The sequence below is a fragment of the Bufo gargarizans genome, chromosome 1 (genome assembly GCF_014858855.1).
Source record: "Bufo gargarizans isolate SCDJY-AF-19 chromosome 1, ASM1485885v1, whole genome shotgun sequence".
NCBI classification, from domain to species: Eukaryota; Metazoa; Chordata; class Amphibia; order Anura; family Bufonidae; genus Bufo; species Bufo gargarizans.
This window is the reverse complement of record NC_058080.1, coordinates 619,707,359-619,722,979: the sequence shown is the minus strand read 5'-3', so window position 1 is coordinate 619,722,979 and position 15,621 is coordinate 619,707,359. Positions and strand designations below refer to the sequence as shown.

Sequence of the window (15,621 nt, the reverse complement as noted above, 5' to 3'; positions counted from 1 at the left end):
GTAACTGAGGAATTTAAGGGGTTAAACGCTGTTGGGCCACTAATCTAAGGGTGGAAATATAAAGAGTAAGGGCCCCTCCATAATTCCCAACTGTATCCAGCCTGGCCCAAACAGTGGATTGGCATTAAAACAGGTGCCAACCTTGCCAACTATATACATTTTCAGCATTTTGAATAAGTAACTGGTGATTTTAAGGGGTTAAATGCTGTTGGGCCACTAATCTAAGGGTGGAAATATACAGAGTAAGTTCCCCTCCATAACACCCAACTGTACGCAGCCTGGCCCAAACAGTGGATTGGCAGGAAAACAGGTGCCAACCTTGCCAACTATATACATTTTCAGTATTTTGAATAAGTAACTGAGGAATTTAAGGGGTTAAACGCCGTTGGGCCACTAATCTAAGGGTGGAAATATAAAGAGTAAGGACTCCTCTATAATACCCAACTGTATCCAGCCTGGCCCAAACTGTGGATTGGCAGGAAAACAGGTGCCAACCTTGCCAACTATATACATTTTCAGCATTTTGAATAAGTAACTGAGGAATTTAAGGGGTTAAACGCCGTTGGGCCACTAATCTAAGGGTGGAAAAATAAAGAGTAAGGACTCCTCTATAATACCCAACTGTATCTAGCCTGGCCCAAACTGTGGATTGGCAAGAAAACAGGTGCCAACCTTGCCAACTATATACATTTTGAGCATTTTCAATAAGTAACTGGTGATTTTAAGGGGTTAAATGCTGTTGGGCCTCTGATCTAAGGGTGGAAATATAAAGAGTAAGGACCCCTCTATAATACCCAACTGTATCCTGCCTGGCCTAAACTCTGGATTGGCAGGAAAACAGGTGCCAACCTTGCCAACTATATACATTTTCAGTATTTTGAATAAGTAACTGAGGAATTTAAGGGGTTAAACGCCGTTGGGCCACTAATCTAAGGGTGGAAATATAAAGAGTAAGGACCCCTCTATAATACCCAACTGTATCCAGCCTGGCCCAAACTGTGGATTGGCATTAAAACAGGTGCCAACCTTGCCAACTATATACGTTTTCAGCATTTTGAATAAGTAACTGAGGAATTTAAGGGGTTAAACGCCGTTGGGCCACTAATCTAAGGGTAGAAATATAAAGAGTAAGGACCCCTCCATAATACCCAACTGTATCCAGCCTGGCCCAAACTGTGGATTGGCAGGAAAACAGGTGCCAACCTTGACAACTATATACATTTTCAGCATTTTGGTGATTTTAAGGGGTTAAAGCCCATTTGGTAACTCACGTTAGGAAACAAATTAGAAGAATAATGGCCCCTATATTATATCCAAAAAGGTAGTGGCCAAAAATCAAGTGCTAATATTTTTTGGTGTGGAAGGGCATCTTTGTATTACACAAGGAGAAATTTTCATTGAGTGTGAAATCTGCCTGCGCTGTACAGCCCCAACACCCACCATTCCACTCAGGCATGAGCGCGGCTGTGGTAATCGGTTTACTTATTCAAAATGCTGAAAATGTATATAGTTGGCAAGGTTGGCACCTGTTTTCCTGCCAATCCACAGTTTGGGCCAGGCTGGATACAGTTGGGTATTATGGAGGGGCCCTTACTCTATATATTTACACCTTTAGATCAGTGGCCCAACAGCGTTTAACCCCTTATATTCCTCAGTAACTTATTCAAAATGCTGAAAATGTATATAGTTGGCAAGGTTGGCACCTGTTTTCTTGCCAATCCACAGTTTGGGCCAGGCTGGGTACAGTTGGGTATTATGGAGGGGTCCTTACTCTTTAAATTTCCACCCTTAGATCAGTGGCCCAACGGCATTTAACCCCTTAAATTCCTCAGTTACTTATTCAAAATGCTGAAAATGTATATAGTTGGCAAGGTTGGCACCTGTTTTCTTGCCAATCCACAGTTTGGGCCGGGCTGGGTACAGTTGGGTATTATGGAGGGGCCCTTACTCTATATATTTACACCTTTAGATCAGTGGCCCAACAGCGTTTAACCCCTTATATTCCTCAGTAACTTATTCAAAATGCTGAAAATGTATATAGTTGGCAAGGTTGGCACCTGTTTTCTTGCCAATCCACAGTTTGGGCCAGGCTGGGTACAGTTGGGTATTATGGAGGGGTCCTTACTCTTTAAATTCCCACCCTTAGATCAGTGGCCCAACAGCGTTTAACCCCTTAAATTCCTCAGTTACTTATTCAAAATGCATTGTTTTTTTTTAGTAAAAACACAAATAATCTAGATTTTTTTTTATTAATCTGATTGTTCACAAATAATATTTAACATTTATGTAGAAAAAAAACAGATTTACTGCAGAGGAATAAGAGAAAAAAAGGTTTATTTGTCATAGTAATGTATAAGAAACTGCCGAATAAGAAACCAACTTCAGTGAATAAGAAACTGGACGAATAAGAAACCAACTTCAGCCTCGTGGTCCGTATGTGGAGGAGAAGATTGGCTGTTTTGTGTACTTGGGGGGCTTTTTGCAGGGGCTGAAGGGAGGAGGAATAATCCTTGTATTGGAGACTGTATGTTAGAGGGGTCTGAAGAGAGGGGGGTGAAGTGATATTATTTACATGGGGACTGTATGCTGGAGGGGCTGAAGGCAGAGAAAGTGATGTATTTTACATGAGACTGTATGCTGGAGGGGCTGAAGACAGGGGGAGTTTTGTATTTTACATGGGACTATGTTGGAGGGGCTTAAGGTGGGGAGTGATGTATTTTACATGGGACTGTATGCTGAAGGGGCTGAAGGCAGGCAGCGAAGAGAGGAAGGGTGATATTATTTACATGGGACTGTATGCTGGAGGGGCTGAAGGCAAGGAGTGATGTATTTTACATGGGACTGTATGCTAGAGGGGCTGAAGAGCGCCATAATTATTACTATTAGGGTCCATTCACACGTCCGTAGTGTTTTGCGGATCCGCAATACACCCGGCCGGCACCCCCATAGAACAGCCTATTCTTGTCCGCAGCTGTTCTATTTTTTTCCAGAGCCGCGGACCGGAAGTTCGGCAGGCCGCTCCGGAAATGCAGATGCGAAGAGCACACTGTGTGCTTTCCACATTCATTCCCTCCCCATAGAGAATGCATGGGTCCGCACCCGTTACGCACAATTGCGTAATGGATGCGGACACATTCTGCGGACGTGTGAATGGAGCCTAATACAGAGGGGGCCATTATAATATTAAGAATAATAATAACACAGAGGGGCCAGTATATATTATAATTATACAGAGGGCACTACTGGGGGAGGGGAGGTCTGTTATCTGACGATGATAGTAAAGTGAGAAATCTAAACATTTTTCTGTGAAACTCTGCAGAGTCGCGGCTGAAAGAAGGTATCATGGAGGTCTTCTCTCCGAATGAAGACGTTGAGGAAGGTCTACATCACAGGAGACGTCACTGGATGTAACGGGTATGTGCTGCTGTACTCTACTGTATAGTGTGTACCATTATATGTAATGTCCATCCACATATCTGTTTGGGGGGGGGGGGGGGGCTCTAGGATTTGGCCCACACTGTCTAAGCCTGGCCCCAGACTTCAGGTCACACTGTGTGTGTTCTGAATTCTGGGGCCTCACACCCATCTACTACATTATCTGTACTCAGAGTTACCACTGTGTCATCTGTGGTGTTACATAGGACTGCAGGTGACATCTGCTACATTATCTGTACTCAGTTATCACTGTTATCTGTGCGAACTCACTCTAAGCCACTGGAACTCTGCCCTGTATGTTCCCTGCTGCTTGCTACCCCCCGTCATTTACACCCCTGTATAATGTACCCTGATACCCCTCAGTTATATGATGCCGTATAACTGAGGAGTATCAGGGTAAATTACAGGGGGTAATATAACTGAGGAGGGCTATCGGGGATATTATACAGGGGGTAATATAACTGAGGGATCAGGGTAAATTATACAGGGGGTAAAACTAAGGGGTATCAGGGTACATTATTATACAGGGGTAATATAACTGAGGAGGGCTATCTCAGGCGACATGATGAAGGGGAAATATAACTTATATAATATAAGTTATATTACTCCTGTATAATTTACCCTGATACCCCTTAGTTATATTACCCCTATATAATAATGAATAATGTACTCTGAAACCCCTTAGGGTATTTGTGTGTGTATATATCTATATCTATATATATATATATATATATATATATATACACACACACACGCACGCGGTGTGTGTTTGTGCTTTAGGGTGCACACCCTAATGCAATAGGCTGCGCACGCCTATAAGGGTGGCTTCACACATGGCATTTTTTCCAGAGTTTTTGCAGTGTTTTTCCTGGAGTTTTTTTTTTTTTTTTTTTTTCAATCAAAGTCATTGTCAGCTGAAACTCAATAGGAAATATTAAGCACAATACAATGCATTTTCTGGCATTTTTGGGTCAACCTCATGCATTCTCTAGATATGCCATTTTTCCAGCCTTTCATTTTAGCTATTGAAAAGCCTATGCGGAAAACATGAGAAAAAAATCATGATGTCTTTACACAAGCCAAAATGATAAATTATGGCACATGCCAGTTTTGCACTAACATTTGCAACTTTTTGTTGTGTTTTTTTTTTTTTTTGCTACTCCGGAAGTTGACAGATTTACTATAACTTTACTCATAGATTTCCTTTTCTGAATGGCCTGATAGCAATAAATTCACTAAGCGGCCTGCACGTTTCTGCTGAAGACTGACATGAAACGCCATTTTTCAAAAATTCTCCCTGTAGATGTGTAAAAGATTCTCAGTTACATTCTGCAGTAAAGCCATATACAATATACAGTGAACTCTTACTGAATGTGTTTCCACAATGCCTCTTTTGCTTGGATATCTGGGCTTCTCCTGACAAAAAGAAAAAAAGTCAATCAATGAATGAATTACTAAGGTTTGGTTTACAGTCTAATAGCAGAACCTCACGCTCAGAGATAATAATACTTATTTATATAGCGCCACCATATTCCGCAGCGCTTTACATACATCACATGTATCATATAATCTGAGTGACAGCGAACACGTCTACTGTATGGAAACGTGGAAGATGGAATCACATACAATGGGGACAGATCGCTAGGATAGGCCCCCACTGTCTGGGACCCGCACCTACAAGAACGGAGCAGGGAAATGAATGTAGGGCGTGCGCAGCCACCCTCCATTCATTTCAATGGAGCCGCTAAAAATAACAGAGCGCTGGCTTGGCTATTTCCGTCTGCCCCATAGAAATGGGAGCAGGGGCCACGCGTGCGCTCCTATTCACTTGTATGGGAGCAGCGCTTGGTGGTGGACAGACAGACCCCGGGAAACCCAGGGTCCTCCAGCCACAGCTTTCCCCGCTCCGTTCTCCTTGTAGGTGCGGGTCCCAGAGGTGGGACCTGCACCTATCAGACAATGGGGGAATATCCTTGCGATATGCCCCCATTGTATGTGATGGGAATACCCCTTTACTACAGAGTCAATCAAGGTAAACCAAGGGATAGGTGGGGCCGGGATTCTATGATTTCCAAATCTAAAGCATGTTGATTCTGTTGCTGATTTCACCTTTTGCAATGCATAGGGCAAGATCTGCAGCAAAATCCACAGGTAACATACAGTATGCAGATTTTGGCGCAGATTTTATGGTTTTGAACAACAGAAAATATCAGCCATATCGGTCCGCAGCCCTTCATTTGTTCGGTATCTCTGAGAGCTGCCCCCAGAGTGCCTGTATACTTTGCATATGGTATTCTTTTGTCTTTATGTAATAGTAACAGCTCTTCTGTTTGTGGTGCAGCAGAAGTATGAAACCAATGGTCCTTGTGCACTGAACAGGTCCTGTCATCTGTCCCGACATGTCTGTTTTAGTAAAACTCCACAAAAAAACTATTCTGTAGCATCTTTCCTTACAATTCTGTGTTGTGCCATTCCTCTGTTATTCCTCCTAGAGATGAATGAATATGAATAAATTGCCAACCAGGTGTTACCATTCCCCTTGCCAACGGGACAATGGCAGCACTGATTGCACAGTGTGAGCATGCGCAGTAACACACCTCCACCTGGTAACACCCAGTTGACTATTTATAAACTTGCAGTAGGAAGAACAGAGGAATGGAACAACACAGAGCATTTGGAAAGGATACTGGAGAATTGGTATATATTAGGGGGGAACACAATTATTTGCTACGGCATACAGGTTAGGAGAGGTGACAGGTTCTCGTTAGGACTTGTCAACTTGCCCACAGCAACCAATTAAGTTTTCTATTCTTCACGACAGGGCTGGAAATAAAGCATTAACATGATTTTTATGTGTGAGACGTTATTTCCGGGTGTCGTTACTCTGTAATATCTGCAGCAGATGACAGCACTGCAGCCTCTTCATTGTTCACATGGGTCTGGACACTGTTCATACTGTAGAATGCGGCGGGGTAGGGGGATTGCATCTGTGAGCCATTCAATTTTTTTTTTTTTTGTCACCGGGTATTTCCTTTTTTATTTTTAAATAATAATATGCTGTCATGCCAGGATACTGTGCCTGTACACAGAGATATGCACGCCCGCCTATTGGAAAAACTACAAATGTTCCCTAATTAGGTCCGGAGCTGTCTCCATGGTGATGCCATCCCCGGCAATTACGGCCCTGGGACCGAACGCCATTTCTAGAAGGGGTTACTCTTTCTTGTACTGTGCTGCAATAATATTTGATCACAGCAATCAAGGGGTTAGTTGCTGGGATTGGCATTTTCCCCTACCCCGGCCCTGCCCTCGCCACTGATCTCACAGGCACACTGATGGCACCTGGAAAATCGTCATGATAAAAAGGTATGAAACGGCTGCTCATAACGTCCATTTTCATCACTGGTCAGGAACAGGTTAAACGCTTTTTGTGGATTAATATTATTCATTTGCTTCTTAACAAACCAGTAAAGAGTCTGGCCGGTTGGCAGATTTTCTCTTTATTGCTGGGAAGGTGACGTGGCTGTTGGTGGAGCTGATCGACCTCATCCCTGCGCTGACCTGAGCACACAATAACATGCGCTGACATCACAGGAAAACTACACTGACGAATGTTCCTTTTTGTTTATATTAAAGGGGTTTTCTGAGACAATTTAACTGACGACCTATCTCCTGGGTAGCATCTGATCAGTGGGGGTCCAACACTCAGGACACCCCACCGATCAGCTGTGAAGGCATCGGGCCTCCTGTGAGCGATGCTTAGCCTAGGCCAGTGACGTCACATACAGCGGTCACGTGGCCTAGGCGCTGCTCAGTATTATTCAAGTGAATGAGGCTGAGCTGCAGTGCCAAGCACAGCCGATATACCATCTACAGTGCTGTGCTTGGTGGGCTGTGAGAAGGCAGCGGCACTCACAAGACCACCAGGCCTTCTCAAACAGCTGATCGGTGAGGTCAGATACTGATGACCTATCCAGTTAAAAAGTCCCAGAAACCCCCTTTAACATGAGGTAGTAATGCAGACAGAAATTCAAACAATAATCATACAAAAAAATGTATTTCCAGTCCATATTCCTTGTACTACTCTAATGGGAAAGAATGACTCCTCAGCTCCCTCTAGTGGCAGCTGCAGGAACCCAGCATGTCATCTTTAAAATTTATGTCTGTGAAGGAGATTTAAAGCTCTGTGTCTGAAAAAGGGAGTCTTGCGCACTATAAAGATACATGCAGAAATGAATTATATGGTGATCAAAAGCGGAGATTGCCTTTAACACTGATTTACATAATATTAGAAAGCCCCCTTTATGAATAATATCTGGTGTCTCTGCTTAGTGTCCCAGTCAGTGAAAAATGGCTGCGTTTTATAAATAAATAAATAAATATTATTAGATTATATATTGTTTATTATAGTATAGAATTTTAATATGGTTTAAATAAAAGAGAAAAACAAAAAAACATAAATCTCTCCTGGGATCTCTATATGCATGATAGACCACTGTACCACCATATATAATTTTACCACATAGAGAAGTATCTCTTTTCTATGCTTATAAGCTAACACATATTACTGATATCTTTCTAATCAGATATTCTGCCTGTGAATAAAGCAGTAATATGTAGATTAGCATTCTGAGCAGACATCAGAGTGGTGAAGCTATAGTACATAGTGATATGACATTACCAGCTCACAGCTACTGGACAGGGCTCTGCCATCAGCCTGCTGTCTAGCGCTGTCAATCAAGGGGAGGGGGCATGTGCAAATCACAGGGGGTGTTACAAGGGAGTGCTCAAAGGGTTCCAGCCCGCCCCCTGGTGCTCGAACTTCTCATATGCATATGAATAACAACTCTCATATCTCTGCAGCTATTTATCATACAGACAAAAGAAAGGTATAGTTTTAATCAGCATGATGAGCCCTATCAGGCAGTATGTCGACAGCCCCCCACTCAATTGAAGAGGACCATTTTTAATGGCCATTTTTGTCATGTGAATGTAGCCTTAGTTTAGCACCTCAGTTAAAGTAGTGAAGTGTACTGTCCTATTCTGTAAAGTCTGGTCTCTTAGTGGTTAGATTTAGAGCCCCAGTCCCTGGTGCCACTGGTGGTTTGCTTTGGTGTATACCAGGTATACCATACTCAGATCTCGGGCGTGCATGACCTGTAGACTGCACTGGGTGTCCATGCCCTAGCTTACATAATAATTCACCAGCTCCGAGGCTATACAACGCATGTCTATGGCTGACCTCTCACTGTGCATCTCATAGGTTTTCATGGATGACAAGCATATGAGGAAGCAATGCTAAATTATTACATTTAGGGTCTATTCACACGTCCGTTGTTTGTTTCCTGATCTGTTCCGTTTTTTGCTGAACAGATCTGGACCCATTCATTTTCAATGGGTCCTGAAAAAAAACGGACAGCACAATGTCAGATTTTTTTTCAGGACCCATTGAAAATGAATGGATCCAGATCTGGTCCAGATCTGTTCAGCAAAAAACGGAACAGATCAGGAAAGAAACAACGGACGTGTGAATGGACCCTAAGAGATGTCGAAAAACCAATGAATATTTGCCCTTTGTTGTGGTGTGGTGAAACCCAACTAGACCGAGGAGAATAAAACTCTTCATCTGAATAATGACTAATAAGTGTACAAAAGGCATGAACAATAAGGATATACCAGTGAGCACCGGACCATGCAGCATCACTCAGCAGGGTAATGTGAATCAAATTACACAGGTTAGCCATACTAGTAATATAGATGGTGAGCTAGAAACAAACTGTACACTTATACTCAACATACGATCGAGATCGATGCCTTGACCTCCGGAAATTAGGGTCACCCTGGTTCTTCTCCTTTTGTCTTCTTAAAACGGCTTCCCACTGTGGAGCAGAATCCACCATGTCATTTTCCTGCCGTAACCTGCAATAAACGAATTCTTTATGTTTTCACTGAAGCGAGTGCAAGTGCAATCATGTGACTAATGCTTCTGCCACTATGTTATTTAGCTGCTGTGCTTGTTTTAGAGAGAATTACACAGTAGGTCTGAAGAATAGAAAGCCTGGCTTGTGGGTTATCGGGGGGAAAAAAGCTAGCCTCAGTAACAAGCAAACTGGAAAAATTCTAAAAACATACATTTTGAACATTTGGTTTACTGAATACACCAAATCTGCAGCATAGTTTATTATAATTAATTATTGTCCTTATTGAACTTAAAAGATATGGAACTGGTATTAAAGGGGTTGGGCCATCTGGGACATTCATGGCATATTGCTAGGATATGCCACCAATGTGAGACCCACTCCTATCTCCAGAACGAGGCCCCCGAAGTGAACTGAGAGCAGCAGCTGCTATGGGAGTTCTGACATTTCCAACAGTCCCATAGTGGTTATGGGAACGGTGACCACACTTACTCTATGCCCCCTCCATTCATCACTATGAGACTTCCGAAAACAGCCGAGCGTGCCCACTCAGCTGTTCTAGAACTCGCAAAGAGAGGAATGGTGCGCAGCGTGCTCTCCTTCACTGTGGGGGCCCTGTTCTGGAGATAGGAGCGATTCCCAGAGGTGGGACCAGCACATATCTGACCCTGATGGCATATCCATCAATGTCCCAGATGGGCCAACCCCTTTCAGAACTGTATTTCATTGATATTGGTTGCTGCAATGGGAGATAACATATGATGGAAATAACACTGAAGCAGAACCACTTACAAATACAATGCTCTATATATCAATATGGAAAGTGAAGAAATGAACATGATTAGTCCAGCAATAGATTTGGATTACTGTAGGGGCAGATTGACATATTTAATGGTCATTTAAAAGGATTGTGTCACCTGTGGTTTTTTTCTTCCAATGAAAACCAGATATTAAAATATTCTTTTTTTGCCAAGCTGTTCTTAGATTTTTTATTCTATTTTATGTATATTATTATAGGGGCTGCAATCTTGCCTGAATGTCTGTAAAAGGCATTTTGTGATATGCTTTACAGCAGCCACATGGGCTATTGAGACAATAATCTGGAGGTGTTTCATTGGCTTCTATGGGAGAGTTTTTTAGGCATGCTCCGTGACATTGTGCAGGGAGGGGGATTGGACAAGCTGTGACATCATCACCTGTTGTAAGTAGTGTATCCTGTGTTATATTTTATTGTAATCAAGCTTGTGATGATAATGAGATGACTGCTGAAAAATGATCTCTACAAACAGGAATTTTCAACATATTACGAGGCCTAATGACCAGTGTGAAAACTGCATGTTTAAAAAAATAAAATAAAATAATAATAATTCTAGAAACACATATGTTTAAAATAAAAACTTCATTTAAACAACTGGTCATTTTCTGGTTACATATTGGGAGTAATTTGCACCAGAAAAATGCAAAATTTACAAATCAAAAGTGGTGATTTGTTTCACCTCATATATCAAAAGGCGCACACCACTTTTAAAATGTGACTATTTTAAAATATAAACTTGATTATCCGCCTATTTCTCTTGACTTGTGACATCCAGATCTGTTGTAAAAAAGGAATGACATTCGGATCTGTTGTAACAATGCCTAAAACGGACAAGAGTAGGACATGTTCTATTTTTTTGCGGGGCTAAAGAACGGACATACTGATGTTAACAGCACATGGTGTGCTGTCCACATTCTTTGCGGACCCATTCAAATGAATAGGTCCGCATCCTATCCGCAAAAAAAAACGGAACGGACATGGAAACAATGTTCGTGTGCATATAGCCTTAATGTGACTTTTTGACAAAAGTCCCATCTTTATTCTATAACTGCGACTTTTTACACAAAACACCACCACATAAGCTGGCTTAATTGTCCACAACAATTTGAGCCATTTCTGCCGATAAGAGGATGATAAATGAAGCGTATTATGCGCCAATTTGATAGCCCTGCCCACTTTGACATTTATAACTCATTTCTGGCGTGATGCATTCTTTATGGTGAAAATTGTGGCGAAAACAGTTGATATATTTCATGCAAATCAAAACGCCATTCTTTTTGCTGCATTGTACACCATAATTCTGGCCCAACATGCTTAGTAAATGTCCCCCATATGTACACAACACACACAATAAGCAAGGCAGTGTCTATAAAACAGTACAATGAGAGGGCCTGTCATGGCCTTGTCCTATTAACTGAAGTCAAACAGCATGATTCAGCATGGATCAAGGGAGATGATCAGCAGTAAAGGGTTTCCTAATTTTGTCAAAGACAATTTTCCAAATTGCACAGAAAAAGTTCCAGAATAAGTTCCCATACTCGAGTACACATGAGGTCATTGTTGTGAGAAGAATTCACACGGGCACGCGGTGTACTTCTGCAATTAAGAGGTGTGTTATCTCGTGCTCTTCAAAGGCTGCCCAGACTTTATGGGAAGGAGTACGTGGGGAGTGCTAGTCACCATGAACCCAAAAATCTAAATTAAAACAGATTCATTTCCTACTCATAGGATACAAAACAAATCCTATCCTAATGATGCAATATCAAACAATGTAATAGAAGAGATGAAGGAGTGTATAGATCCATGAAAATAAAACTCTAAAATAGCAGACGAAGTCACAAAGACCCGTGAAAGGGAGAGAGCAGTGGAAGCGGGATTACACACAACAAATTACTCGGACAACCCCTTTAAGCAGCCAAATGATCAGATTGGGTCCATAGAAATAGAAGTGTTCTACTCACGTACGTCCTGCTGATTTTGTAACGATCAGTTCCCACACTTGACTTTAATCAATAGGTATATACTGCACACCAGAATTTTGGGGTCCAGCTTAAACTTGGCAAGTGTCACAGTAGACATCAGTAACAGCACGAGACGAAAGTGACAGGAGCCAGCAGGAATTATTCCCAGGGAAACGCAACCCAGAAATCTATAATGACATTAATGTATCCAATTGCACATGTGCGTTCACACAACTACAACCCGGGATGACAACCTCCTGCCGTGACCATGAAAGATTAAAGAGAATTCAGACACTGTGCCAAAATACAACCAGCTTTTTATTTTCTGTCTATTCTCTGGGGCGGTATTATTCTGTGGATTGAAGGAGAAGATAAAAAGGAAAGGAACAGAAACCAGTGCTAATAACAGGCTTGTCGATAAGATTTCATTGAACGCTGCGAAAAAGTCGACCATCAAATCCTACAAGTCTTGTGAAAGTAGAACATTGTGCACAAGCCGCATTTACGGCTGATGTATCCAACAAGCATCCTGGGTTTTGTTCTCAACCTGGGACTATAGTTTCAATTGTGACTTTTGCGTTAAGTACCTTTTTAGGGTTCTTTTCCGGTATTGAGTTCCGTCCTAGCATGCATTCTGAATGGAGAGCAATCCGTTCAGGATGCATCAGGATGTCTTCAGTTCAGTCATTCTGACATTTCAGAACGGAGATAATACCGCAGCGTCCAAAATTCCGGAACACTTTTTTCCCCATTGAAATGCATTAATGCCGGATCCGGCCTTTCAATGCATTAGTTATACCGATCAGGATCCTAATCTGTCAGACATATGCCATTAGTTTGCATGCGTTTTGACGGATCCAGCAGGCAGTTCCGGCAACAGTACTGCTTGCCGGAATCGTTTGCCGCAAGTGTAAAAGTACCCTTACATGCATTAGTCAAATAAAAGTTGCATGTACTGTATACCATGTCATTTTAGGTTCAAGATGCATGCTAATAATTTTTATATAGCTTTATAGCAGTCAGTTTTTTTTTTTTAAATGAATCGCTCTGAAACGCCTACACACATATAGATTTCAAACAGAATGTCAGACTGTCTGCAGCCACTAGAGGGAGCTTAGGAGTTCACTGCACACTGGATTATTACTTACTGACTTCAACGTATTATGGTGTGCACTAGCTCCCACAATCCCATGGTGGTGGCTGCAGGGGAACTTTATGTTAAAGAGTAGCCAGAATGTATTTTTTTTATACCTCCATAGTTCAACAGACCACTGGCAGACCCTGACAAAGGAATCTTTCCTATTTACTTACCTATAGCATATACCTGTAAAATCCTTCTTCAGCGAGCTAGACTAATTGTCAGTGTCACTGAGAGATCAGGTTATAGTTGCTGCCAATAAATGTCTATGGAGAGGGGAGAGGTTTCTAGTAAGGGTTCTACCATTTCATGGAGCCTGCAAAGTGTAAAACTGCTGACAATAGCAGGACACAATTCGTATAATGGTTAGAAATGCTGTTATTCCTCATGTACGCACAAGCAATTCTGAAAATCACCTGAAATGACGGTTTACGTCTACGCAGAATGTTTGGAACTCTTTATCACAAAAACAAAGCGCAATGTTATAAAGATACAGCAAACAAAATACTCAGCACAAACTATTCAACCTATTTAGATTGGTTTTAAATGGCGTTTAAGGAGTGGATATTCACTATCAAGCTACGTTCATATAGGCAGATGTTTTTGCATTTGCCTGTCATCAGTTCTCATTTGTAAAGATAAAATGAAGCAAAAGTGAATTGGGTGTAACAAGGCAGAGCTATTACCATTCATTTTCATCATGGGACACTCGCATAGTTTTCCCCAACAAGGCTTAAAATGGAATGGATTTAAAGAAACCAGGGCTCCTGCATTTGAATACTTTGCCATTTTAGGCGATTTGTTGGAGCAGGGACAATGAAATCATAATGGATGACTGTTAATAACTTGTGGACAGCTTGGCAGCAGATTCAGAATTTAAAGCAACCCTATGGTTCAAGGAAAAAATTCACATTAACTGGGGAATTAACAAAACACTTACGTGGTGTCCTCCCTTTCCATCTTTTCTGCTGCAGATCCACCAATTTCCAGACTACTACTCTTCTGCGATCCATGATGGCTGCCCTGCTTCTCATACTGGGCATGTGGTCGTCCAAGACACTTCCTGTTGCCCTCAGATTGGCCAGCACTGCTCAAGTAAGCAATGCTGGCCAATCCCCGCTGTGCCCCCTGTTCACTTTTGCCGGCCTTTATGTTAATGAGTAGCATCGGTACAGGTAGGAGGAGACGGGCGTGTTTCTCAGGGGGCGTGTCCTTCTCCTGGAGAGCGTCACAGCCAGGGAAAAGGTGAGCTTTTTTTTCTCCATGGCTCCCAGAAAGAAACAGATGCCCCTTGAGAAACATGGCCGTCTCCTCCTCCCTGTACAGATGCTACTAATAAGTATACAGGGCGGCAAAAGTAAACAGGGTGGTACAGCGGGGAATGGAGCAGTGCCCTGACATCTACTGGTAATGCCCTACACAGCCAGGTACTAATATTGTAATGTCAGGAGCAGTGAAAGGTCCTCTTTACAAAGTTTTACAGCATTACAAAAACACAGCTGCTTTCTTCCAGAAACAGTGTCACACCTGTCAATGGGTTGTGTCTGGCATTGCAGCTCAGCTCCATAAAAGTGAATAAGGCCGAGCTGTAATACCACTTATAACCTGTGGTTGGGTGTGGAGCTATTTATGGGGAAAAAGCAGCCATTTTTTTCTAAACCTGGACAACCCCTTTAACTATGCCACATTTTTACATGGAGTAATGTTAATATAAATATCATTGTATTCTATACTCCTGTATGGTGACTGACCGTGAGCTTAATGGGATTCTACAGACATCCTCCGGCTGTATCAACACTGACAATACACAAGCATCAAAGACAAACTGCTTACACACACATTAGGTTCAGATTTATGACTGCTTTCCTTGGCACCTTTTTACTCAAAGTAATTTAATTTATAATGAAGCTGCCAAGTATTGATCATAACAGGTTCAGAATGAAAAAGACTCTATGGAGAGTACATGAGACGCTGCTTCTATAGACTGGATCATTACTGGTTGGAGATGGAATGACATTGTTTGGCAGAGGAACAGATTTGCTGCCAGTGCAGCATAAAATAGAAGAGAAATGTTTATTTTCTGTCAGGCTTCATTTGCAAAGGAGAAAAGCAAACAATGAACAATGGCACACCATCCTGTCCAGCCACCTACGGGCACATGGGACTGCACCCTAGGGCCCAGATTTACTCATGTGTCTGTGCCAAAAATCTGTCTAAAAAGTTGGGCAAATTAGTGCAACTTGGAGCATCTAGGGTTTCTACAACTCCCCCCCGACATATGGGACAAAGGAGGAGCTTAGAGGAAGGGGTGGGGTTTTACAGGAAAGGAAAGAAGAAAGAAAATGGCACTAC

At 42.1% G+C, this 15,621-nt stretch overlaps 1 protein-coding gene across 2 annotated transcripts in view; it reads right to left on the bottom strand.

Moving 5' to 3' along the window:
* The window catches only part of EPB41L4A (erythrocyte membrane protein band 4.1 like 4A), a 251,276-nt gene that overhangs the window by 7,247 nt on the left and 228,408 nt on the right, over nucleotides 1-15,621 (bottom strand). For both annotated transcript variants that reach the window (XM_044275942.1, XM_044275943.1), the window contains 2 exons: nucleotides 9,235-9,354; nucleotides 4,804-4,851 (listed from right to left, as the gene is read on the bottom strand). In XM_044275942.1, the coding sequence (XP_044131877.1) occupies nucleotides 4,804-4,851; nucleotides 9,235-9,354 (168 nt within the window). The remainder of the gene's footprint in view (nucleotides 1-4,803; nucleotides 4,852-9,234; nucleotides 9,355-15,621) is intronic.